We start from the raw sequence: 15,167 nt of genomic DNA, 5'->3' as shown, positions 1-15,167 counted from the left end.
AAGCTAAACATAGCCTGATTGCCAAACTTTTCTTTCTCTGAAAGGTTACTTTACCATCTCACCTTTGTTTAGGACTTGAAAGCTATTTCTTAACTCCTTTAATTTGGTTTAGCAATGAACCAAAAAGACACTAGTGTAAATACAGTGCTGTGAAAAAGTGTTTGAACTCTTCTTGATTTTTTATTTGTTTGCATTTTTGTCTCATTTTTCAATCATCAAAGAAATTTGAGTAATCAAACACAACACAAATAAAAACAAAATGTTTTGTAAGGAATGGGGAAAAAAAAGGAAAACAGGAAACTTTGACTGAAGTCAGACAGCCAGCGAAGAGACGATTTTTAGTGCATCAAGATTGATGCATCTCAGTCCGAACTGCTTCAAACACACGAATTTGTTTTGACTGTCTGTTTTGTCACTCTACGCAGTGCAAGAATTGAAGTGCGGAATGGTAAAGAATGGAGAACACTGAAGAAAATGAAACAGCAGTCCCTGGAAAGAGGAGGAAACGCATTGCTGGCGGCATACAAATGAAGCTCGAGGGTACATTCCAAACAAGTTCTTTTATGAAAGTATGTGTGGCCGCTGTCGCAAGTATGACGTTGAACTCTTTGCATGCTGGACGACGTTCCAACGTCATTGCTACAACCTGTTAGATGGGTCAGTAATGTTTGGACAGAGTCAAATCTAATTTGTTCACTTACCCGTAGAGACAGCCAGCCCTAAAATTTGGATATGAGGCGGAATCTGATTTAAATTCACAGATTTAAAACTAAGTCTTAAGAAAGTTTTTTTTTTTAGAATCTCTGTATGCTCCAGTGAGCGTGATCTTTTACTGTGAGGTGGTAACCTCCGATGTGTTAGGCCAGTTTTGTCCTCGTCTTGGCCTTAAGACAATATTAAACATGCTTGATATTATCTTTGTGGTTGGTCATGTGACACAACCAACAGATGAGCTTGAACAAAATCGTAAACAGAAAATATTGATAATCCTGAGAGTTACGAATGGAGGGGAAACACTGGAAAAATGTGACTCGACCGTCAGAAAGAGCAGCTGTGGCTGTGGTGCCAACATTCTAGCCTCCCTCCAACAAACCGTTCTTCTCTTGGATGTAATTATGGGCTATCATGCAAGGTTTGCAGGATTGACAGTTACAAGTGCTGCCGTAGTTCAGACTCTAGTGGCTATCAAGTTTCAGCCACACGCAAAATGATACCTAATTTGAGATCGGGTGAAATTTGTTGTAGGCTTGTTAAAAGGATGGAGTGGTGCAACTGTGTGGTGGCTATCAAGGTTCCTTCACCCAAGAGGGCACCTGATTTGAGACTGGGTAAAATCAAAAAAGCTTTTGTGCAAATTTTAGCTCCCTGATGTAAAATGGTCGCTGCAGTTTTCATTGCATAGTAGTCATCACATTTGCTTCACATGTGAAATGTCTCTTCAAAACAAGGCCTGCTGGCTTTTTTTCTTTTACAAATTACATAATTCAAACCGACTGCTGAATTCTTCCTAGTGATGGACATTTTATTTCATTTCTGTGTCACATTAAAACTTTAATGTTTCTAACTAATTAATGTGGGTTTTCCTCTGCACCACTCAAGATGGAAGGTCGTTTTCCTGCTGTATAATTTAGACTTTAAAAGTATTGTCAAATCAATTACATGGAATTTACTAGAAATTTGATACAGCAATATCATCTAAAGATGATCTTTTTTGTGTGCTGTTTTATGAAAGCTTCAGAGCAAAAAAATATATCTTGCTTCATTTAGTACTTGTTCATAATAACACCTGTCTGCATTTCGTTGTATCAATTTATTTCCATACTAATTAACTATTAGAAATCGATTTATAAAAATGTGCTGTTTTGTCCATTATCCAGATATGTTTGAGCAAGGCACCTAAATTGTCCAAAGGCTCTCGGGAAAGTTGGCTACTCTCCTTTGTGTCACTTTTTTTTTTTTTTGGTACCTATATTTTTGTGTAATACAAATTTAAACAAAGAAGATCAAATCTCTGACACTGTTGAAATGATAAATGGGACAAAGTAAAGACGGTCTAGACAAGCACTCACAGTAAAATAGGAAAGGATATGTAAAGACAAACATAGTAATTAAAAATGAAGTCATGTTGAGGCATTTTATTGAGATCTCCAATTAACACTATCGGCCAAAAAACAACATTGCAATTCCAAACATATCATGGCATTAAGTTAAGTTAAGACTTCAAATTGAATAGTCAGACTTGCTAGAGGATTAAGAAAATATCACCTTAGGGGTGAGAGGTCAGGTTGCAGAAGGGTTCATGGAGAAATTCTAAATCGTGCCAATGGTTCATTTCATTTGGAATTAGCTTTGGGAGAAGATGGGAGGTCCGGCGCATGCACCTGGTGTTTAGATGCCAGGCAGCAGGAAGGGAATGTTCTACTGGGGGAGCAGGGGAGGTGGCAGACATAATCATACACAAGAAAGGATCAGGAATCATTGAATTGGCTCCCTGCAGAGGACGATTTCAAGCTCTCCGCGGTAGAGCTTCCCGCCATCAGACAAGCTCATGATGCTCTGCTTGTAGTCTTTCAGGTTCTTCAAGTCTGCCTCCTGGAGGACAATAAATAAAAAGTTACATATAATTGAGTCAGCAATGGTTAAGGTGCGACTCCTGTCACCAACAAAAGATGATTGTTTCAATGTGTTCCCAGGATGAATAGTTCATTTTAAGGTTCTGAGGATATTGTATATTATATTTGCCAGTTTCTGCTGGACTCTTGTCTTACCGTCTTGTTTGTCAGGCAAAGGTCTCGTAGCAGGGCGTCCAACTCCAGTTCATCAATGTAGCCATTCCCATCCTGAAAAAAAGGCAGCAGAAACGCATGTGATGCTTGATTAGTTGCCTTCATAGCATTTTGAAATACATAACATGTCTATTTAAGAACTGCAACTTCAGCAGTTATTTCTTTCGACACTCAATGGACATAGTATATTCAAGATATTGTCATTAGTATATTAAGATGTATATCTTACAAACATAAGGTAAGTTATAAATGGTTTCTGCACCTAAAAGATTGACTGTGGCCTCTATTTTCAGTTTATTTTGTTTGAAGAATTGAAAGAATCTGCATGCATTTCTTTTGTTTTGCAAAGATCTTTGTCAATTCTTGACTGAACTGTCCTAGATCTTAGAAAAACGAAACCTTTCTACTGTATTTTCCGGACTATAAGGCGCACCAGACTATAAGGCGCACCTTCAATGAATGGCCCATTTTAAAACTTTGTCCTTATATAAGGCGCACTGGACTATAAGGTGCACCATTAATTCATCATGTCAGATTTTTAATCCAAATCAAATCATTCTCCATTTTATCTTTTTTTATTTCAACTTCAGACACAACAAATTACTTTATAATCACAAAATAATGATCCATAGTCTTTTTGATTCATGATTCATAGTCTTCAGCGGGCCACTTATGATTGATTTCATGACACAATGCTTCGGGCTAGTTTAAATTTAGGAATTTGGTCCATATATAAGGCGCATCGGACTATAAGGTGCACTGTCAGGTTTTGAGAACATTTTAGGTTTTTAGGTGCGCCTTATAGTCCGGAAAATAAGGTAGTTTGAGGGGACATTTGGTCAAGCGGAGAACCGTGACAAATCGAAGCAATGTGTGAAGCGCTCAACTTCATCGTGTGCTGTTAGGCACTTGAGACTTAATTTGGAGCTCTTGCTGTGAGCCTTGTTAAGGCTGAACTGACTCGACACACCATGGAAACACTGGCAGCAGCGGTCTGTGCTCCTGAAGCAGCACTTACATCAGAATGATGACATTAATTACTCAGCATTTGGCCCTACGCACGCACACTCATCGATTCACACTCCACCTTGAGTCTGCGTTTGCTCTATGATAGTTTTAATGGCCTGCTCCAGAAATACATTACAATTTTGATCCATAATATACCTTGTCGTAGTATGTGAAGATTGCATTGAACTGCTCACTGGTCAGCTTCACACCCTTTAAAAATAAAAAAGATTCTCTCACTTAAAGGTCAGAATTAATGATCTAATAAGATACATCATAGAGGCCTGTTTCTATTTATGTGCTGTACCCTACCTGGAATTTGAGCAAGAAATTCTCCTGAACAGGTAGAAGTCTGAGAGAAAGGTCAAATTCATCAATGATGCAGACAATGGGTTTCAACCTAAACATTACCCGAGGGAAGTGAAATTGCACATTACCTTGCCATCTCTGAAAGGCCCAGTTTTCCATCTCCATTCAGATCAAACATCCTGAGCTACAAAAGCAAAGCAAAGCAGTAATGGGAAGAGGCAGAGGCGAATGAGAAAGGCAGATTATTCATAGGCTAATGCCATTTGCATAATATTACAGTGAGCAATAGAAAAATGGATTGCAGTTACAGTAAGTCGAACTTTTCAAATTGCAGCTACAACTTTGCATGGGGCAATGAGGGGACAGCCTTATAGTTTCTCCATGGTGAGTGGCGAAATTAAATGTATTAGAGAGGATATTACTTGGAATTGATTTTGCAATGTTTCTCAAATTTCTGCCCACATAACACTGACGGAAATATTGAAAAGATCGTCTTTAATGCTTTTAATTTCTGCAGTCATTTTATTGGAAGCAAATCAAGCTGAAGAACATCTTTAATAGTCAATCGTTCTCTCTTTAATTACTTTTCAAATGCCACACTCATCGCCAAAGTTGGTAGTTGTTCTCAAGCTGAACCTTAAAGAGTGAAGCCATGTATAAGCAACCTGCTTCACCAAATCAGGTCAGGTCACCTTTGGGGCTTCCAAGAACTAGCAGATGTTAGCACATCTGGCTTGAAAACATTCAAGCTGCAGGACACGAGCTGCCCAGACCACTCAGGAGCAAAATGGGGGTTCCCGGAGTAAAATTACACAAAACATCACCTTTCATCGGTCAAGACTTTGCAAGTCTGTGTTAACTACGGGCTTTAATTTAAATAAAAATAAATGACACTCTAAATCACTAACCCAATTATTTTTTATACCTCCTCTTCTCCAAATGATATTAACTACAAGATTAATAGGCAAACATACAATCTACGTAAAATAAATATAAATATGTGTTTATTTGTGAGAGCTTTTGCACATGGGAAAGCGACTTACTATGGTATGTGTGTACTCGTTAAGCTTCTGCTCGTCATAGTGCCTGTTTGCCTTCTTCAAGAGGTCCGACAGAAAGCCCTGAGCACACACACAAAAACATAATGTCCGGTAATATACTGTAGGGCTTACTTCTTTATTGTCACATTCAAATTATATTTGAGTGAACCACTTAAATCTTTAATCGCTACAGAAAAGTAAAAAGAAAAAAAACAAAACACCGCAACAGGTGCTATACAAACTGGAATATGCATTTTCAGCGTTGAGTCTTTGTATTTTTTCATTTTAGGGAAAACAGACATGAAATACTTTGATTTAATGATACTATTATTAGAAAAGAATAATGTACAAAAAAGATAAAAGTGCAAAGGTATTCAATCGAAAATCCCCCCTATAAAACTAAAACGGACTGTAACATAATTAGGTTAATTAATTAATAATTATTTACCCTCCCAACCCGAGTCACATTTTCACATCTCATGCCTACAAGCTTACATTTTTAAAAAAGCATTGGTGGACCTACACCTAATTTGCACTTGGAAATGTGATCCCATAACAACAAACAGCTTATGTAACCAAGTGGTAACCCTGTTTCTCCCAGTTTGGCACTTTGCATAACAAAATTTAAGAAAATGTTTTCCACAAGGTGGATGGTAGAAAGTACCGAATTTTGACTCACCTGAAAACAAAACATAAATCACAACATGGCCTGACAACAGTCCAGCATGAGCCAAACAAGAGATACCGTATTGGTCCGAATATAAGACGGTGTTTTTTGCATTGAAATAAGACTGAAAAAGCGGGGGTCGTCTTACATTTGGGGTCTAGACATTGTACCCATTCACAATGCTAGATAGCGCCAAATATCATCAAAGCGAATGCTGAACTTAACTCCCCAGGCCAAAGCGAACCCCTGTCACGAAGAATAAAAATAAAAATAGGGACAAAACCAAATAAAAAATGATCATTTGTGTTTTGGTTATGGTTGCAAACTGTGTTTAATGCCTTTTCCACCACTAAAGGTGCCGTTGTTGGGTAATTTTATTAAAATCTCATTCAAACCTTCAATTCGTTGGCTTCGATGTAGCCACTGCGATCTGTATCGTATCGTCGCCATGCCTGAAAAAATGGGAAAAAGAACAAATCACTTTTTTACTTCCAGCAGAGTACGTTAAAGAAACTGCGAAGAAACATCGCTCCAACCGGAAAAAGAAAAACTCTATCTTCAACCATAGCTAAAGGAAAAAAGGGACAGAAAGATACAAGGCAAGGCAAAGACATTCATTTTAATGAATGTTTGAATCCAGTAGCTGTCCACGTCCAAAGGACTCCTTGTCAAAGACGGATGGCCCCCTCCCCGCTTTCTCCTCGCCCCTCCTCCCCGTCACTCTCTTTCTCGTTTGCTTGGCTCTGCAGAGAACAGTTAGCAGTGGTGTTATATATTATACATGACCCTGAAAATAGAAGGTCCTGCTTTCTCATGCTAACCCTTTAAAATCTCTTTGCTCACTTCCTTCTCGACACACCCTTCAACAAAGACCAATGAATCCGACATTCCCGTTTTATGTTCTCAAACTCTGTCTCTCGGCTTCCCATCGACATTTCATTAAGTTTCCTCTGTGACTGTTTGCAGTCATCCATTGATTGTATCCTTCAGGCATTCTCCTTTGACCTTCTCTCATTTCATTATTTCCTGTGAATGACATCGGGGAAAAGGACATATTCCCCCCCATGCATGCAATTGGTTCATAATTAGCTACATTCTTTTATTGCTGCAAAATGTAAAATCTACCCTAGTGTTATCTTCAGCAGGGATTTGGTAGATTAAATTGTTTTATATTCCATGAAGCTTTCAACACTCTGAGGACAGTTTTGTGTTACTTCTACCATCATTCATAATTTATACTCCAAATAGTACCGAAGGTCTTTTATGCAAACTTAAAACTGTTAAATCGATTTTTTAAAAATATGTTTTCTGTAAATAAATGTTTACTGAAACTACTGTAGCCTATGCCCAGTAAATACGCTGTCGCTTCACCGGAGAAAGATTTTTTTTTTTTTCATTTTTGTGCTAATAATGTTTCAGGGCTCACATGTTTTGCATGGAGCATCTGGTGGAGATTTGGCAGTCACACCAATATTTGCATCGCCTTCTTTACATGTTTGAACTCAAAACCTGACAGGAACTGACTTCACTGTGCATAAAAAATTGGGATTTGTTTGCTGTGTTTGATAACCTTGCCTCAGGCCTCTTTAATAAAGAATACATCAACATACCACCCTTTCTTTCTGTTTACACAAATGCCAAAAGCTGATTAGCTTCATCTTGTGTTCCAGCCAGGTCAGAACAGAATCTGATGATTGTGAGGCAAAAGACTGTGAGTTCTCCACCATGAAGAAAATGTTATGTTGCCTTTACATTTTAGGGGCTCCATGTAGTCATCACTGAACATGAACGATTTTTAAAAATTTAAAGTTATGATTGACTGAAAGTCTCTCGTTCTCTGGGTGAGAGTACTCTCAAATAGCAACTCCCATTGAGAAATACAGTTTTACTTGATTTATATTTTTCTCAATTTCTGTGTTTTGTTTTACTTGAAGCTATGAAAGTGTTTCATAATTAATTATACGTCATGTTTCAGTGCACGCAGCAAGTGGCTCGTTGACACAGTTAACCAGCAGTACATTGGAAAGCCAGGAACATACACACTCTTACATCGGGCTTTCGTGGCAAAGGAGGCTTCAAGCTAAATCTTGTGGAGACAAAGCAGCATAAGATAAGAATGTTAATGAAATATGATAAATAAAATAAATAATGTCAATTAAATAGGGCGTCACAGTGGGATACTACTTTGCACGTCCGCCTCACAGTTCAGAGGTTATGGGTTCGATTCCATCTCCAGCCCTCCCTATGTGGAGTTTGCATGTTCTCCCTGAGCCTGCGTGGGTTTCCCCCGGGAACTCCGGGTTCCTCCCGCATCCCAAAAACATGCATGGTAGGCCGATTGAGCACTCCATGGATGATTGTCTAACTCCATGTGCCCGGCGATTGGCTGGCAACTAGTTCAGGGTGTCCCCCGCCTACTGCCCCGATGACTGCTGGGATAGGCTCCAGCACGCCGGCGACCCCATGGGGACAAGCGGTACAAATAATAGATGGATGGATGGATAAATAAAAAATGCTTACCGCCATGAACTCAGCACTGGAACTCACAAATTGTCTGAAGCATAGCAAAAAGTTCTCTTCAGTGGGAAGAATCTGGGCCAGCTACAAAGATAGAATGACACACAAACAGATGAGATAAGAACAAAAGATAGAGGAGTCAAACCTCCTATGCAATCGCAGCTGTGAAACATTTTGACGGCAACGTTGCAGATGGATAACACCTGCATGAAAATTATAACTTGTCGATGCCCAAGGTAGATCTTTTTTTACTCATGATTTTGCATGCTCTGGGGTCTCCACAAGAGTGCTCAATAAACTCAGCAACCTAGGATTATCAAAAGAAATGTATATCCTTGAACCACATTGTTGTTCAATATTTTGTCAATATCTTTCCAGAACTGAGTTGTTTGTCAAGTGATGAGTTGACATTTGTCTGGACGCAGATGTAGGCAATGTCTCAGTCTTGGTTCTGCTGGACCTGTGCACTGCCTTTGACACATTCAACCATGTGATCTTACAACAGATGTTAGATCACTGGGTGGGAGAGTCTGGTTCTGGTCTAAACTGGTTCAATGATTATCTCAAGGACAGGAGGTTAATTTGTTGAAATTGGAGTCTCAATCCCGATTTCCCTATTCTTCAATCTTTAGGTCGGCGAGTACACAACTATTGAGTTCGAACCTTAGACCTGAATTTTACCACATATTGAATCACTAACCTCATTATCTCCAAAATCAAAGAAGTCATGTCTAAAGATGACTTAGAGAGGCAAATTCATTGCATTTGTCTCCAGCAGGTTAGACTACTGTAACAGCCTGCTAACAGTAAAATCTGGAACAGCCTTCCAGCAGTGTGAGACAGTCCAGGACTCTGACAGTGTTCTAATCTAGACCAAAAGCAATTCTTTGAGCAACTGAGGGTCCCATTTTCATGCCCAGCGCACATCTAATGGTCTGGAGTATTCTTTCTTTTGGTATTTTGTAAATGCATGCAGGATGAAACATATGTTTTTGCCGTTGTGTGCGTTAACACAGCCCACTTACTTCCCTGCCAATGGAGGTGTCTCATCTCAATTTCTTTGAATTCAGCACAGGACGGGGTTCACTTAGAAGATCAATACGCAATAAGGACATTTATAAGACACTACAAGGACATTTATACTCGCGGATGATGTAAAGTTGGCCAGGGCGATCACCAGAGATGGGACGGAACAGACGGATGCCCATTGTGCGGACAAAAGGCGATGGATGACAAAGTTCTAAGTCGCTTTGCATGTCTAACATGCCATTTTCATTTTCAGTGCAAAGTTCTAGGTAGAATAACAAGCATACACCCACTATCTTACCTCTGACATCTCAATTCTTCCATCTTTGTTCTTGTCGAACTTCTGCATGAAGTCCTTCATCTTTTCTCTGAATGTTGGTTTTGAAGGGTCCTACAAATATCCAACATACATAATTAAGTAAACATAAAATGTGAGTAAAAATGCACAGAATATTTTGAATGACTGCCTACGTGACTTACCACGCCAGCTCCCCTCCGGGCTGATTCCAGTTCCCGAAAGAAGTTTTCCAACTCCTTTCCTTCGATATAACCATTGCCTTTTAGAGAAATGGGACACAAACACACACATTTGGAGACTTTCAACTTTAATTTAAGAGCTTCCACCCAAATCGAGCAGTCACACCAAACAGAGAACTTCAGTAATCAGGCGCCCAAAATGGACTTGACAAGTGTGATACTTGTAAATATAATGATAATAGGACAGCACGGTGGCACACTGGTTAGCATGCCCGTCTCACAGTTCAGAGGCTGCGAGTTCCACCTCCAGCCCACCCTGTGTGGAGTATGCATGTTCTCCCCGTGCCTGTGTGTGTGCTTGGGGTGGGTTGAAGGCACTGGAGAAGTCCAGAAACTCTCCCATACCTGGCTGTTATTATTATTATTATTATTGTTATTATTAATATTCTTATTGCTATTAATGCTATTAATAATTAACCAATAAAATATAATTATTAATATTGTTTAGCATTTTTTCTATTATTAATTTTATTCGTAGTAGTATTATCTTTTTTTATCCTCTTATACCTGAATTGTATTGCATTAGTGCATTCTGGAAGTAATATGTAGAGCATGGGTCTCTTTTTTTTCTTCCGGGACGTAGGAAATTTTGAATCTTATTTTTGTTTGATAATCTGAAATGTGAAAAGCATGACTGCATCATTTTGCTGACTGGAGGATCAAAGGTCAGCTCCATATTGTAGATAACTCGCAGATTGTGGGCTTCAATCGGGAAGGACCATTTTTTCTTGTGAGACAATTATATAATATAATTATGTTTATTCTGGTATTATAAACTTAGAAATGTAAATGTCATATTTAAAATCTGCACTTCAATCACATCCTGACTTTTATTGAATTTCAAACACATTCCAGTCCCTTATAAAGGAAAAATGCTAAATACTAATATTGTCCAAATACTTTGGAACGAACTGTATGCTTATTCTGACAAAAGCTTTTTATTCATGCAGCTGCCCCCTCTCGTGTGCATGCTGGTACTGATTTAAACACGAGCCTTTCAGCTGTCACACGCTTCCTTCCCTTCTTAACCTTTTAAATAACGTAATGCCAATACCGAGAAGCTAATTATGGAAAAACAGCTTCTAGGATTTTGAACACGATGATTCAGAGGTGGCTTCTCTTATAAGAGTGGTACCGGGGAAATCAATGAGTGGACAGAAACGCAGTTATTCAGAAAGCAAATATTGGCGCTCCTTTCACCAAGGTAGTACTGTATACGTGATGTGTGCAAACATTTTTTACCAAGCCCATCAAATGACTGGACAGATGGCTCCAAACGACTTGACTAGCTACTTCTGTAAAGCCCTGGAAGGCAGCACTGCCTCATTTAACATTAACAATGATTATCATGCCATCTACTTCCGCTCCTCTTCCTCAAACTCATCAACTCGCTCTCTCATCTTCTCCGCCTCCATTCTATTGACATTTAGCAGCTTTGTTCTATACAGAGACATTTTGTTTGCGCGTGTGTGAGTGTGCGTGCGTGTGTGTGCATGCGTTTGTGTGTTCGTCTGTAGGGACATGTATGTGTGTCTTAGTGATGTTATCACAACTCATAAATGCTTGCTCCTGCTGCTTCCATAAGTAGGACAGCCATCCCGCTATGAAGCTTCTCTCCTGTAGGTCTCACTGACATTTAGCTCTCTAGGGAGAAATGACCTCTGAAACAATTAGTGCAAGTACATGGTGAGTAAATACAAGGGAAGTGGCGTAAAATGTCAATAGGAAGGATTTAATGAATGCATTTCTCCAGGGAGTCATCACATATGCAATTGAAAAAGAAAATCAACAACAATAGACTGATTTATCACTAAATGTGTGTGGTTTTTTTGTTTAAGTTTGCATGTGGAAATGTTAATTCCCAAGATTTACTATAAATAGTTTCTGGTTTATCTCAAAGCTGCAGTGTACGATACGTTGCATGCTGATTACTGGTGCAAAGTAGACTATGAACTCTTTGCAGTGATTTTCAGTACATACGCTTTTATATTGATCTGAAGATGTTATACAGGGTGTGAAAATGAAAATGGGCTGGCATTAATGCTTGACTTCAATTATATTTCAGATCATTTAATTAAATGTTAAATAAAAACTTTTTTACGGTACTGGGCAATCGTACAATGAGTGTCTGAAGTGTCTAAAATTTTTGAATCTATAGTTTCCTTCTTGGAAAATTAACGATCTTTCGATTAAGGCTTCTTTACAAGTTGCTGCATTAACTTTTGTCATCAGTAAGTGAAGAGCAGCTTCTTTTTTTATATATTTTGGAGGCAGGTGAAATTTAAACTCATGTTCTACAATCTATCAGATCTTTTCACTTCAAATCCATTTTGAAGAATACATTTCCAGCCGTCCATCTATTTTCCGAACTGCTTATCCTCACGAGGCTCGCGGACATGCTCGGGCCGATCCCAGCTGTCTTTTGGGCGGTAGGCACCCTGAACCAGTCGCCAGGGAACAAACAGACAAACAATTATTCCCACTCACAATCACACCAATGACAATTTGGAGTGTTTAATCGTCCTACCATGCATGTCTTTGAAATGTGGGAGGAAACTGAAGCACCCAGAAGAAAATTTACAAAGGCATGGGGATAACATATAAATAACACGGAGCTGGACTCCACCCCCGCACCTCTGGTGGACCAGTGTGCTACCCACCGTGATGCCGACAGGCAAAGTCACAACCACAAATACTTCCTGTGCCTATTTGTACAAATGTAGAGTCTACATGGACCGCATACTTTGTATGACAATTATTTTATTACATACATGTAAATTATAGGAACTGTAAACCTTGGCGCTTGCACTCTGCTCAGTAAAACTCAAAACTTTCAAGTCTGCACCAGCCTGTAAGTTAAAAGGTTTGCAAAGCCACTTTATCCCTACACTAGTGTACACAGTAGAGTATTGCATCACACATCCCAAGAGATGCTTGTTAAGTCGCCTTACTCTTGCTTGAGTTTCTTATTCTAAAACGTTTCGAACGGTAAGCAGTATTAAATGCATTTTCAAGGGTATGTCAAGAACATTCAAAGGAATTTGCAATCTAGCCATTTCAAATGTTTGGTGTGGGTGATTTTGATTAATATTCAATATTATATAGGCAGCTTAACAAGAAGTGTTGCCAGCAAATGTTCTATAATTAGGAGGAGGGAGTGCAGGTGATATTTTCCAAAAATGCTTTGAACAGAATACATAAATAAATAAAAAACTGTCAGATACAGCAGAGAAAGATGAGAAGGACACAGCACAGAGGAGCTGCAAGACACAGGCGCAATTCAGAAGAGATTTGATCCTGCACCGGCAGGGTAATATAAGTGATTCTGTCATCTCTGGAAGCATCACCTCCCGTGTATTTTAAACTTCAAACTCAGTGATGTTTGCACAATCTGATCAAACAAATTAGCTCTCCATTCTTTCTGCTGACCAAGAAGACACTCCCAGTAATGAGGGAAGAACTCACATACTGCATCCAAGTGTGTTGATGCAATGGCCACATTTGATTAGCAAAGTAGCTGCAAAGGACAATATGTAAAAAAAGGACTCCAAAACCAAAGCAGTGGTGATCGCAGAGTAGGCTATACAGCTCCTCATTCCACCTTCATTTCTCTGTGGAATAACTTAAAGCAAATGAGCAGGCATCGTCAAAAAAAGACTGCATCAGGGCAGGGCAGATATAAAGCAGCTTGAAATGGCTTACATCATTTTCAGTGGTGTGTGAGGATGTTGACTGATTCAGAAATGAGCATGACGTTAAATTTACAGTAATTAATAGCTAATAACTGAATAAAAAAATTGTCTGTGTGGTGTGAGTTGCAGAAATGTTGAGTGTTCTAGTAATCTCTCATTTTTCGCTGGGGTTGCGTTCCAAAAAGAACCCATGAAACCTTTATATTTTTACCGTTATTACGGCCCCCATGGGGACGAAGGGTACAGAAAATTGATGGATACATGTGTAACATTGAAACAAAAGAACAAAACTTGTTTTCAGGCCCAAGCATTTTTTTAACAAAGAGAATTAAACGCTTTCTTACAAATAACTACAGTAAAATAACAATAATTTTGATCATCAATATTAAATATGTAGAGAGAGAGAGAGAGAGAGAGAGAGAGAGAGAGAGAGAGAGAGAGAGAGAGAGAGAGAGAGAGAGATCTGTCCCGTGTCCAATTGATCACGCACACACGCGCGGAAGAAGTGGGTGGGGGAGGAGAGGATGAAGTACGACAGTGATAATTCCATGCTGACAGAAACTGATCAATAAAACCTATAGTAGGGAGCTGTTTTTTTTTTTACTGAATAAAGCTGTCACCTGACACTGCACTTATTGACAAAACGTCGACAATCATGCTTATTAATGGAAACGGAAACTGCAAATTAATTAATGTCACTCAAAAGTATTCACTTTAGTTCTAAACGATTATTTACAATAATGCCTATTTATATGATTGTTGAAAAGCGTCCTGCTTTATTTGAGATTTTACTCAGTAATTGCGCGTTTATTGTTGAGCATGTGCGGTAGTCTCCCCTTCTCATTCGTCATTCTTACTAAGTATTGATTCTGAATCTATCTGTTGGAAATAATATAAACAAATTAATGCAATGAACACTTTGACTTTCCCTTCTTTCACTTCATAACGGCTTGCATGATGTATTTAGATTCTTCACGTTTTTTATTTCATCCCCCTCCTAACAGTCCTTCAAAAGTCCGCAGTTGAAGCCAAATAAAAAGTAATGTAACTTGGAATAAAACAGCCTCACCGTCGGCATCAAAATGTTTCCAGATGTCGAGGAACTGGGACGCGGTGACTTCGGCCAGGTGCAGGTGAGGAGGCTGCGCTTTGTTGGCCATGATGCTCTGCGGATGCCACACGTCTCAAGTCCGCTGTTAACTTTTCTGTGGCTCTTGTCAAACTCAAGCTTCGGACGCACAGTGGCGTGCCGCCGCTCACGCGCTGCTTTTTAACTCCGTTCTGACCGCTAGGGGAGCATTTCGCACCTACAATATCTAATCGCATCCATTCTCTGAGCGTGCGCTCAATGTATGTCTTGCAGCGTGTTTTCCTGCTGCTGTGCATCTGTGTGTGCTCGCGTGCGTATTTACGCGTGTGTCTTTGCCAATGTGTGTGAAGCTTCACAGGAATTAATTAAAACTCACACACTAATCACATTCACCACATTGCCTCCAGCAAGCAGTGATTAGCCCACATAAGAAATATAAATTGTGGAGAGAGAGAGAGAGAGAGAGAGAGAGAGAGAGAGAGAAAGGGGGGGGGTTAA

The 15,167-nt window shown here is 39.3% G+C and overlaps 1 protein-coding gene across 1 annotated transcript; it reads right to left on the bottom strand.

Annotated features, from left to right (window-relative positions):
* Nucleotides 1-2,120: 2,120 nt before the first annotated feature.
* Nucleotides 2,121-14,935, bottom strand: calb2a (calbindin 2a). Its single transcript, XM_088379140.1, has 11 exons — nt 14,649-14,935; nt 9,831-9,907; nt 9,652-9,741; nt 8,328-8,408; nt 6,203-6,259; nt 5,144-5,221; nt 4,229-4,284; nt 4,104-4,143; nt 3,951-4,004; nt 2,769-2,840; nt 2,121-2,592 (listed from the first exon to the last, which is right to left on the bottom strand). Exons 1-11 carry the CDS (start codon nt 14,737-14,739, stop codon nt 2,476-2,478), a joined length of 813 nt encoding a protein of 270 aa, XP_088235266.1. The 5' UTR covers nt 14,740-14,935; the 3' UTR covers nt 2,121-2,475.
* Between the last annotated feature and the right edge of the window lie 232 nt (nt 14,936-15,167).

This window comes from Syngnathus floridae, chromosome 6 (assembly GCF_059516105.1).
Source record: "Syngnathus floridae isolate MCC-2025c chromosome 6, RoL_Sflo_1.0, whole genome shotgun sequence".
Lineage (NCBI taxonomy): Eukaryota > Metazoa > Chordata > Actinopteri > Syngnathiformes > Syngnathidae > Syngnathus > Syngnathus floridae.
The sequence above is the reverse complement of the archived record's forward strand: the minus strand, read 5'-3'. Positions and strand labels throughout refer to the sequence as shown.